This window comes from Pollicipes pollicipes, unplaced genomic scaffold (assembly GCF_011947565.3).
Source record: "Pollicipes pollicipes isolate AB1234 unplaced genomic scaffold, Ppol_2.1 Scaffold_7262;HRSCAF=8765_pilon_pilon_pilon, whole genome shotgun sequence".
In the NCBI taxonomy this organism is placed as follows: domain Eukaryota; kingdom Metazoa; phylum Arthropoda; class Thecostraca; order Pollicipedomorpha; family Pollicipedidae; genus Pollicipes; species Pollicipes pollicipes.
Window position 1 is genome coordinate 19529897 of NW_023597055.1, and position 12761 is coordinate 19542657.

At 47.0% G+C, this 12761-nt stretch overlaps 1 protein-coding gene across 2 annotated transcripts in view; it reads left to right on the plus strand.

Annotated features, from left to right (window-relative positions):
• The first annotated feature begins 7017 nt into the window (after positions 1-7017).
• Positions 7018-12761, plus strand: part of LOC119114225 (galactosylceramide sulfotransferase) — a 31302-nt gene continuing 25558 nt past the window's right edge. For both annotated transcript variants that reach the window (XM_037238424.1, XM_037238425.1), the window contains exon 1: positions 7018-7213. In XM_037238424.1, coding sequence (XP_037094319.1) covers positions 7205-7213 — 9 coding nt within the window. In that variant the 5' untranslated portion in view covers positions 7018-7204. The remainder of the gene's footprint in view (positions 7214-12761) is intronic.

The window sequence follows — 12761 nt, forward strand, 5'->3', positions numbered from 1 at the left end:
GTCTAGCTGTGCCTAACTTAAAGATGCCTTACTTCATCTCATCCTGTCTAACCTGTTTGTATCACGGCAACAGCCGTGAGTTACTGATTCTTGCACAATTCCTATTGCCAATTGCCATGCACTTAACCAACTTAACCTAACTTAGAGTGGCCCATATGTTGAACATCATCTCAACTCACCTGTCTGTTGACGGCAATACTTATGATATAAACATGATAAAGCTAATTTTTGGCTGGTTTCAACCTGCATTTTTATTCAGTTTATTTGTGTATGCTTGTTGATATCAGACAAAGTTGACAACACACAAATCAAAACACTTTAAATCACTTTGAACATTTTTTTAAATTGCCATGGTTAACCTACGTCAAGGGCAATAATGGATATGGCCCACAAAACAATATCTCTTCTCCAAAAGTAACATGAGTTTTAGATGACCATATCAGTATTGCTGCTTGCCTTTTCAGCTGCAGCAAAGGCATCTATTTGGGCTTGTTTATTCATATTAAATAGCAAAGTTTGAGATGTTGGCTTCGAATTTCAAATTGGATGGTCTGACTATTTGTCACATGCTAATATTTAACTCTTATTATAATTGCTATGCAGCTTAGAGCATCCCTGTGTCAAAAATAGAGTACATTTCTACAGTACAGCCATTTGCCAGTCAGTAAACCATGACAAGTACAGAAAACATCTGGTTAAAGCAGCCATGAGGGACCGCTTCAAGAAATTTGGGGCAAATAATCAAGAAATTGGAACTAAATAAGCCCATTGCATGCCTTGTGGCATCATAATTTGTCTTACGACAAAACTCGATGGATTAAACCAGAAAATGGCTTACTCTGGCTACCAATCATGTGTTGGAAGCAGGTAAGGTAAGCAATTACTTGGTCCACAGGAGATTTACTGGCTTTTTCTGCTCCCTCACAACAAAAAGTCGATATCTTTTATATGGTCTGCTGGCAGACAGAGTCATCCCACTCAACCCCCTTGCATATCCCCCCAAATATAAATATTAATCATGCCCACCAACCTACGACATTAAAATGCGAAACAAGTAAGAGATGTGCACGATAAACATCTCCAGTGGGCAGAATTTCTCCATCAAACACTTCTGTTTTAGCTGCGTCAGGTCTGTCCCAAAGCTCTGCATGGCAGCATTAGGATAACCTTGTCAGGTAGCCTGGTGAGTTAGACGCTCGAATGGTTTATATATATATATATATATATATATATATATATATATATATATATATATTATCATTAAGCACGGCCATGAACCAAGAAAACGTTTAGCCAAGGGTTTAACAGGACAAAAATGGCGATAAAGATAAGCTCCGTGCTTCAAATTGTCTCCTTTATTCCCTGTGAATTTTCACTCTTGGGTGCATATCAAACATGTTCGGGCGGGTGGGGAATTAATCCAATTTGTGTATGAAATACATAAGAGTTTGCAGTTGGAGCATCTTGCAGAGAAAATGGTCAACATTTTAAGCAGCAGGTGGTACCTCTGAAGGCAATCGAAAAGGAAGAAAGAATAAAGTGGTGTCACTCTCTTATGATACCAAGAAAAACAAAGAAGCTAAGTAAATATAAAGACTGATACTTTTCCGGAAACATTTTGTGATCAGCTGGTTTGAGTTAAAATCTGTTGACATAAGTGCTCAAATGGTGATATTCATCTAGTGAATTTAATTTAGAAGATATTTCTTGAATTTTTCACTTTTGAATTTCGGGAGTGATGCAATTTAGTGCTCAAGTTTCCTCGGGAAAAAAGAAATACGCGGAGTAAAATTCTCTACCAGGCCTTGCTGGTGCTTGCGCCAGACTCTGCTTTCGTGGTGTGGTGGTGAGACAAAAAAAAGGAAACGCGTGAAAACCTTGCACTTGGCACACAGCTACCGATTGTGATGCATTTTGTAAACAAACCAAACTTAATGCGTCCAAACGGTTGGAGTCGCTGGGGTTTTTGGGCTTGGAGGCACCTGGCGCCCTTGCTCTGTGCATACATAGACATGATTCAGATGTAGGTGAGGCATGACATAGGCATAGGTGTCCAGGTTCTGTGGAGCCTCGTTTGTGCTCGGTGGTTTCAAGTGAGCTCGGTTTTGGATGACATCTGAAAACCTCAGAAAAGGAAATAGAGGTTTGGCATGTGCAATTAGACAATGTCAGGCCGGAGTGAAAAATTCACATAAAATATGGGGAAAAGGAGTGAAAAAAATTCCTCCTCATTGGGTGTTGCTTTACACCCAAAGTCGGCAATTCTAGGACACTGCTTCTGGAACGCGCGATCATTTTTGGAAAGTGTTGCCTCTGGCTTGTGCGGTGGGCTGTGGCATGAAGACCACCGTTCGCGACGTGGCACCCTGCCATTGGCCGGCGTCGGAGGTGCGGTCCGCGACCGGTCAGCTGATGTCCTCGAATACAGCCTGTACCGAAAGTACGTCTACGACAATGGCGCGAGGCGGGCTGTGCGCGTACGTGATGACGGGGGTTCGTGGAACCGCGCCTTTGACTTTGACTGGTCATCAAAATCGTTTACGTCGTTTGTGTGGCGACTGGAACAGTTTTTTCTGGCCAGTGACGTTCCGGCAGGTACAGCAGTGAAGCGTCGCGCGATTTTCACCAGCGTGATGTGTTCGAGTACCTTCAGACTGCTGAAAGACCTGGCGTCGCCGCGGAACCACTCCGAGCTCGAGTGCAGCGCGTTGGTGCAGATACTATCTGGCCATTTGAGGCTGAGAAGTCGGTCCTAACCGAACGATTCCGGTTCAATCCGTGCTCTCGGGCAAACGGCCAATCAGTGAGTGATTCTGCGGCCCGGCTGCGCGAGCTGTCTAAGCACCGCTTGTTTCTGGCAAACGTGGGAGAGGAGGACCTGCAGGACAGGCTTGTGTGTCACGTTCGGGACACAAGGTTGCAGACCCGTTTGCTGAGTGAGACAGGCCTGACGCTGGGGTCAGCGTTGGTGGTGGCGTGTATTCTTAAGTCAGCCAAGGCTCAAACGCAGGAGATGGGTCGCTACGCGCCGATGGCCTCCGGCGAGGGGCGGCTCGCGACCTCTGACGTCACGCGTCACGTGGACGACCGGGTGGAGCCGTGCGCCGGCCACCAGCCAATCGCGGGGCGACCCGGCTCAATCATCTCCATTGAACTATGAACAAGTGTAATGATCAGGCACAGGTCACGACTAACAAGTTTTTTATTGAAGAACTTGGCTTAGGGGTTAGCTTCTGGTGCTCATCTTGAATTTGTTAATGACAGGGACCGCAACATACATGTCCCATGAACTTTTTAAAGGTCAGAGTAGGTCGCTGACACCATTTACACCAACGACATCAAGACCTGGGCCGCGATCTTGTGTTATCTGATATAGACAGAGCTTTGCGTATTAAGATAGCATTAGTTGTCAATAAGTAAATTGGCACGTTCGTATAGCCGTGACAAGACCAGAATATTTTGAAACACAATGTAATTATTTAGATCGACTTTCTCGCAATCTGTACGTCCACCCAGCAAGCAAATTTGTAATGCAAGCATGTCGGCTTTGAAAGGCAAGTGACTGACATTTGGTGTTGTGTACTGTGATGAGTGTTTGATATGTGAGGGTAGTGCTGAAGTTTATCACATGTCGGTGTATCAAAGATATCAATTTGGCTACAGTTTAGTGAGAACGTCCTGGACGAAAAAACCCTCCTGAGACTACAATTGGTAATAATTTTCTTTCTGCCCACCAAAACCATGACATTCAGCGTAATGAGGACCCCTTGGCTGTGAGCATTTTGAAAACGGGAAAGATAACTCCCATCGCGAAGCATGTGAATCAGTTCATCTACGCAAACCGAAGCCACTACCAAATGTACTTATTTCACTATGGACAAAAATGTGGTCTTTATTTGTACAAAGCTGACACATTTTATCACCTGTGATTTATTGCCATTTGTTTGTTTAAGTATGGAAAATGTACATCATTTCATCACGTGTGTGCTGGGTAGAGAATGCTGTCAGCAGTAGCTAGCATCTGGCGTCGTTTTCTGCTTGGATTTTTCGATTCTGTTAAGAAAGTCCGTGATTGAAATTGATGAAGAAAAGCAATTCACTTGATTGGAACGTATGTAATGATTTAAACATCTTTATCCTGATTCTCTTAAACAAGATGTGAGTTATATCGGATGTGAAATATGTGTTATCGATTACTTAACTCGAAAAAGGTGTTTTCGAGATTAAATTTTAAAAGCTTTCTGGAAATTGCCCGTGTCTTCCTCTGCGGTGTCATGAATCTACTGGCCGAACGCTGCTGTTTTCTGGCGGCACTCTCCATTTCCAAACCGGCGTTAGAACGAAAACAAATCGAGAAAGTGCGCAAAAAAGAGCTCCGAAATAGCCCTGTATCTCTCAAATCACGGAAGCTGCAGCTCTGAAATACGCCGTGTGCAAAGAAAACAAGATTTGACTTCAGCACATAAAAACAGAAACACGCGCCACGCGGGGTAGTTTTTACAACAGCTAAGCAAACATTATTTTCGGAGGGTACCTTTTAAAAGGACTCAGATTTCACACTTAACACGGTCTCGGGTGAAGGTCAATTTGGCCGCCCCCAAAGGTTTTTCCAGAATGATTTTCGAACTGCGTAGTGAAGCCGCACCAAACGTTGCATGACTGCGGGGAATTGAACAGCGGATCTTTCGATGTTAAAATCGCAGACATACTTTTAACGTCGTTCACTTAACGCAGGTCAAGTCAGGCCATGGTAATCAGCGAAAGTCATTTTTAAGAAATCGTTCAACTTCATGCAACAAGGGGTGTTACGTGAAGCCATACATATCTGGGATAGTTTCTGTGGGAAATTAACCAATTCAATTTATAACAACAATAAATCCCGTTGACCTATGGTCAGACATAAAGGTCAGAACGAAGTCAAAACTATCCTGCGTTTTTACTCGAGGCCCAGGTTTCATGGGGAGGTTTCTGGTGTTTATTTCGGATTTATTACTGGCAGAGACCGCGGCAGACATGTTCAATGAGCTGTTTAAAGCTCAGTGTACATCACTGAACCGAAATGACCCAGGTCAGCACTTTGTTTTTAAAAATATTCCGCCTAGCGTAATTTCTGGCACTTAGTCGAATGGCAAAACGAAAGCGGTCTTGCAGGAATTTGGTCAAATTGGCCTTATCAAAGTCGGAAGAGGTCACTAACCTAAGTGACATCTTGCTTATGACAGACATCTAGCTTAACGGCTGTTGTATTAGGATTTCTGGGGGCGTTTGGGCATACATCTGGTGTTTGACCTTGTTTGACCTTATTTACTCCCAAGGTCATGATCTAAGAGCCTCAAATTCTGACACGTGTGAGTGCACATACAAATAAGTCTGCCATGTGCGCTTGGAGTCTATAACTGTCTTAGTTTTTGAGATTTCAGGGGGCCAAATTGATCCCCCACCCGAGCGAAGGGTGTTCAGTCGGCCACCCGGGCGCTTGTTAATGGGAGTGCCCCGACTTCAGGGCTGCTTTCAAAAGTATACTCGATGAAACCCCAGGACCAGTTGCGTTTAATGGTAGCGCTAGGCAGTGCCACTGCGGTATCTTCAGGATACGATAAGAACACTTACTTTCATTATCTTTGAATCCATATCACACGGTCAACGTTTTGCCACAGGACTACACTTTCTTCCTTTGTAGCACCAACGCGTGTACATTCCTGTATATTTAAGAACTTCACTCGTGGAGAAACCTGCTGCAAAGCTACCAAATAAAAAATTGTTTTTGCTTGGCTGCTAAGTGCTCGAAAAGCCAAAAGTAACCAACATACACCGCTGCGGGTGTGCGGCTGAGTGGCAGGGTAGTCGTGAGAACTCTTGAAGTCAGCTCGAAAATTAGAAGGCAGCGATGCTGGCGAGGTGAGCGAGTTGCGAACAGTGTAACTTCAGATATTTCCAATTGTGCAACTCCGGTCAGATTATCACCACTGGATTCCCTCAAGCTAAGTGCTTTGAGTTTGACATAACATGCGCTCTTTTTGGCCCATCACGGCCGATAATGAGTAACAGTGAAGAATTTAGATGCAAAATGGCACTTCCTAAAAGACTCATCCTTAAAGGCTCCTAAAGACTTATAAAAAATAAACGTGCACAGACTAGGGGTGCAGTTTCACAACATGAGTTCGGAGCAGGGGGGGGGGGGGGGAAGGCTGGGCAGTGAAGAAGTGTCGAGTGGTTTCCCGGGTGTTGTCATGCCTCGAGGCGCGTATTAAGCATACTCAAACACAAACGCACATGCCTCATATGCGATGCTAAGTGTGCGCTGAACAATGTGCATGTCGACCTGCGGAAGTTGTGGAACAGAAAGAGATGCAGCATACAACGACGGTGTACAGTGAATTGGGCGCTACATGTACAAAACCACTGGCGACAGCGTTTGGTTGTCGACAGGTGTAAACCGCCCCCCCCCCTCCCCGCTATCCCTTAGAGTGGAGAGAGGGCTTATGACTCGGGGCAGGACGTTCGGTGCGGGTGCTCCGTGCACAGCTCAGTTTTGAAGCGGTACAAGCTGTGCTGCTATGGATCGACCAAACAACATCAAGTAGCAGTGTTCAAAACATACAGTTTTGACCTGTTTGGTAAGGTTTGGCGTTTATTAATTTGTGGGACCAATTGTCACCACCTTGAACAAAATTAACGCCTATATCTGGCCAAAAATCCAGGACAGATCTTACAACAGAGCCTCCTAACAGCTCCATGGTGTGGTAGCGTTTTTTACTGGTTGTGGTTTGTTATATTAGTCAGGGCAGAAAAACCTTTTCTCGATTTTGGTGATATTCTGAACAGAGGGCTCTTTACCTCCTTGCGTCATTTAAGCACGCTATCCTTGAGCATAGTTTTTGCAAGACTTCAGTCGTTCCATTTGCTGCATGATTTATCTTCTTCAGTGCATTGAGTTATCATTCAGTTTTGGTTGTTTTTTGTTTGTGTTACTGAGGATTGTCTTTTTTATTTGTAGTAACTTACATCACACTCATAGTTTCTGCAGTTCACGACCTTCAGCTTCATGAGGAAAAATAATTGCAAGCCATTTCAACTTGGCTCATAAGGATTCGAAGTTCGTAGGTTCAAGATTCAGAATTTTTTACTCAAATTTCAGCAGTAAGGTAACGGACCCACACCCACGAAGCGCAAGCACTGATAAGACAAATCCAAGAGACAGCTTATGAGAAAGGTAAGAGAAAGCATGTGATCCATCGGGGATAAATCGTCTTTCGTTGAAGAGAAACGAATGGATGCTATTGCTTCATGTTTTGCGAGCGGATGCAACACTGTACGGTGAATGGTGGCACGACAGCACATTACCATGGACAAGATTGCAGTTGGACTTGAGACACTCTCTTGAGAAAATACCATTATGTTCAGAAGTGCGCAAAGCCAGGCTTGTTAAGTGGGCTCTAAGCATTAAGACTAAACTGCTCCGTCCAGCTCAACAGACAACATTGATTCCCATTTTCACAAGGCACGACCCCCAGAGTGTTCCACGTGCCGCGCAATGCTGTGGTATAGCTGCCCAGAACACGGGCTTACCCTCGTCTGCCAGTTGTCAACTGACCTTCACAAATGAACAAAGCAGGACAGACCAATTTATCATAACCATACGCCACCCGTGCTGCCATGTGGTACCATACCAAACCATACACCACGCCGTGCTGCCATGCCATATCATGCTACACCATACACCATGTTATGCCTACCATGCACCACGTACCACAGGATGCCGCCGTGTTCACTGACCACCGCTGTCCGGTCGGCACGCCTGGTTCTCAGGCTGAGTGGTCTCCGAGCGGCTCAATCCAGCAAGGACAGGCTGAAGTACCGCTCAGGGTACAGGCCCCTCGCGCGTGGTCCAGAGCTAGGCGTTATCTCCCCCCCCCCCGGGGTCACACGCTGGAGCCGCCCCTCCCGGGACACCCCGTTCCTCTGGACGGTGCACGCCTGGTGAGCGCGGCCAGACAGACAGGTGTACCGGTGCCGTTACAGGAGGGGGGGGGGGGGGGAGCGGTGCAACAGTGTTCCGAGCTGACGCTCGGTGTGGGAGGCGGTGCATGCGCGGACCCGAGCGAACTGACGACAGGTGAGGAGGCAGCTCACGACAGGTCAGCGGGTAGCTCACGACAGGTCAGCAGACAGCTCACGACAGGTCAACAGGTAGCTCACGACGGGTCAGTAGAAAGCTCACGACAGGCCAGCAGGCAGCTTACGACAGGTCAGCAGGTAGTTCACAACAGGTAAGCAGGTCGCTCATGACAGGTCAGTAGGTAGCTCACGACAGGTCAGCAGGTATTTCACGACAGGTCAGCAGGCAGCTTACGACAGGTCAGCAGGTAGTTCACGACAGGTCAGCAGGTAGTTCATGACAGGTCAGTAGGTAGCTCACGACGGGTCAGCAGGTATTGCACGACAGGTCAGCAGGCAGCTTACAACAGGTCAGCAGGTAGCTCACGACATGTGAGCAGGCAGCTCACGACAGGTGGACAGGAGCTGCCCGACGCCGACGCGCGCGGATGGGAGACACCAGGGAGCTGTCGACATGCGAGCGATGGGAGCCCCGGGGGCCATAACATGCGATAATAAATTGACATTTCACCAAATTAGTGCATGGTATCAGACTTCTCACCAATGGGGAGACTAGTGGCAACCGCATATTAATAGAGGACTCTGGTGAGTCAGGTCCTGATGCTACCACCGTTTAGCAACGGCACATCGGTGATCATTGCAAGTGAATATTCGATGCAACAGCGAGCCCTTCAGGGGGCTTATGGGGGAGCTCATCCCCATGAAGTAACAGCATGTAAATGGGCCCTGCCATCAAATTCTATTCGACGGTTTCAACCGCTTCCATATGGGATATTAGACATTAGACATCTTGAACAATAGCCCACGATCACCACACCGCCGTTCATCTCACGGCACGTATCAATGAGAAGGCGCGACACATTAATCTCACAAACTTATTCTAAATAAACATTCATGATCATCACTGATTATAACGCCTACATGGATCTTTGCATGAACACATCAACTTTTAAGATATAACATCTCTGGAGGTGCTCGGGGTGGGGTTGCTCTGGGGTGCTCTGCATCTGGTAAACCAGTTGCCACTCAGCCGTCGGCACTCGTCGATGAGGAAACGCACCATTTGAATGAAATAGAGGTAATGGTCGCAATGGAATAGTCACCTATCGGCGCGGACGTAAGGACGAGTCGTGTCTGGTCGTCTATCAGCGAGACACTGGCAGATTAAGCTCTCATTCTTCTCCTCTTGTTCTGTAACATCGAAATGAACGTCCTAATCCAAAATGAGGGTTCTTATCAAATCGGACTCATCCACGCAGGCGCAGCGTGTGTAACTTTCTCTCTGGACTCAGGTTTACCCCTTATAAGAATTCATAAGCAAATCGCACGTTTGTTGTCACCCACGCCTCTGCCTGCATTATTCCACAAGCGAGCTGCCTCACGCACTGGCCATCAGCGCCAGAGGCGCGCTCAGGCAGCGTCAGGCAGAGGCGTCGACAGAGGCGCCATCAGGATAAAGGGGAAAGACGAAAATAACAATCACGGCGGGTTATCTATGATGGAGATGTCCTTTAACCCGTTTCGTCCACCGCAGGTCACTGCACTATTTCCATTGATTTGGGTTTATTTATCAATCTTCAGAGGTCACGTAAGATCATGCCATGAAGAGTAAGGCTTGTCATAACGCTTGGTCTGACGCGTGCAATTGGCGCTGTACATTGCCCTCCTCCACACCATTCGCTCCCTGATCGACGGGACGTTGCGCCCCAGCGTCACTTCATCCGACGCCCTACGCCAATAATGGAATCTGCGTTTGAACTTGCAGTGCACATCTGCATGGGACCTTTAGTGTACGTACCTTGCCAATTGAGCTTGACTTGTGAGGAAAGTTTACGTGCAACATCTGCGTACTTACATCCGGATTCAGCATGCAAACATTTACGTGGGTACTTTTGTCGCAGGAGCAAAATCCCCAAGAACATTTGCGAACGAACGTTCGCGTGCGAAAATTTTCGTTACGAATTTATTTCCGATGCGACGTTTACCACGTGTGTGTCATTCACAATCTTTTACATCATCAATTTTGATGTTACAAAGCTCATAGCGTACGTACTTCATCCTGACGAAATTAAGGCCGGCGAACTTCTACAGCCAATTGACATCCCAGCATTTCTATTCGTACGTGTATTGATAACCCCCTTCTGGGGTTCCACGAGGCTGCGCCTCATCTTCACAAAAGTCATGCGGCTGCGCTCATCCCCCGTAGGTGTGGTCTTCCGTCCAAAGCTGAGGGAAAAGTTTTGATCACTGGCCAACTGCACGCTTGAGTGCAGTCGTCACCCGCCCAAGGTCAAATGCTCGGCCCGAAATTTTAATAACAAATTGTATTGTAGTGGATCTCTGACCTACCCACATGTGGCACTCACCCAAGGTCAAATGCTCAGCCCGGAATTTACATGACAAGTTGTGTTGAAGTAAATCTTTGACCCACCCACAGCTGGCACCCGCCCAAGGTCAAATGTTCAGCCCGGAATTTACATGACAAGTTGTGTTGAAGTGAATCTTTGACCCATCCGCATCTGGCACCCGCCCAAGGTCAAATGCTCTGCCCAGAATTTACGTGACAAGTTGTCTTGTAGTGGATCTTCAGCTCTTTCACGCAGTATGACTTTTCAGGACTGGCGTTATCATGTGCAAGATATAAAACAAAAGGTAAGGTAAAGATACAAGGTAAAGGTAAGACAGACGAGAATCAGGAAAAAGAGTGACAACAGTGGTGGGAGCAATCCATAAGCACATACAAACTTCGCAGTAAAAATTTTTTGTCAGTGGAGTTTTCCAAAAGCAAATGCAGACAAGCACATAGCGAGCTGCTCTCAGACCTCAGCGTTCTCAGTGACTCACGAAACGCAGGCAGTGCAGGACGCCCAGTGACGGCCGGAGGCAGCTGGTTCCACGCGGCGGCAGCGCGGTAGTAGAACCCCTCTGGGTGGCCGAGAGTTTACACCTCTGCAGCTCCAGAGCTGCGGCCTCGGATGAGCGGGTGGCCGGGCGAGACACCGCGGATCACCGAACCGACAGAGCTTAATCCAATCACAATTTAAGCGATTTCCTGGCGGTTTCGCACGATTAATGATTGCCAGTTCCATCGGGTTAGTTGGTGAGAGCGCACGCATTCCGATACAGCGGGCCGCTGCGGGGCGGACGGACGGACGTGACCTGCGGCCGGTGGCAGCAGCCGCGCCGGTGGTCACGTGACGTCAGAGGTCATGATGGCCATGTGACGTCGGAGGCCATGATGGTCACGTGACGTCAGAGGCCATGATGGCCATGTGACGCCAGAGGCCATGATGGCCATGTGACGTCAGAGGGAGGACGAACCGCGCCGAGCATTGCGGCACGTTCACCTTTCGGCACCGAATTCTGCCTCTGGGCTGGTATGTTACGATCGCATGGTAGGGGGCAGGGTTCAGCATCTGACTCCACAAGCCAAAGCTCACTCCGCAAGCTCAGTTCCACCACCGCAAGCAGTTCTCTACCCTGGCCAGGTCTGGAAACGACTAAAAGCTTGAGATGTACGAAATACTATGCAAGCACAAGAGTACGATTATCAAATGTAGACGAGAATGTATGTAAGTATGCTGACATATATATATCTGAAATGAATCTGGCAATATGTTCAAACCCAAAGTGGTGGGACTGCTTCAGTAACCCGTGCAGGCTTAAACGGTGCGCTTCTAGACTGGTGCTTGCCTCATGGACCACAAGTCCATGCGTCACGCGGCACGAACAATTAGGAGCTCCGCACCACTAATGAAAACAAAGATTTTGCTCCCCCGAACTTTATCCTTGGAATACGCATTGGCTCGGCCTCAAAGTGTAGTGCTCGTGACACCAGTAATTGGCGCCTGAAGGCTCCTATCTTTGATCTGAGTGGGCTGAACTGCTCTCTGGGGAGGGGCGGGGGAAGGGGGAGTGGGGGGGGGGGGGGGGAACTCGTCCCCACAGTCTGAGTGGCCTGACCTGACTGACGTCTTTCACGAATAACACATTTGTCGGAACATGAAATAATCGATAGCGGTAGAAACGTCTGGACAAAGACGCCCCACATCTGGCGCAGCTGTGACACTTTCGGCGCGTCATCCGGCGCTCCCCGCGCTCAGTGTGCTTTGACTGGCTCCGCGGCTGGCACGCCGGCATGCCCTCCATTTATCACACCCTCTGCCCTCACTTAATCACATTCCGCCTATTGATCTGGGATGAGTCTTCTCCGGCTGGTGTCGATATTGGTATGTATATATATATATATATATATATATATATATATATATATATATATATACACCTATATATATATATACACACCTATATATATATATATATATATATATATATATATGTCTATATATATATATGTCTTTGTCTATATTGGGGCTAATCAACGCACCTATATACATATACACCTATATATATATATATATATATATATATATATATATATATATATATTACATGGATATATATGGATACATATGTAGATCATGTCTATATTTATAGATATGCATATATAGATGATGAAATTACTACCGCATCTCGATAAATTGGTGCTCCAAGATCTAACAAATGATGATGGCGCGGCGGATGGCACGGTCGTTCCGCAAGTGTCGTTATGACTAATTTGTGGTCTTTTGCATCATTACGAC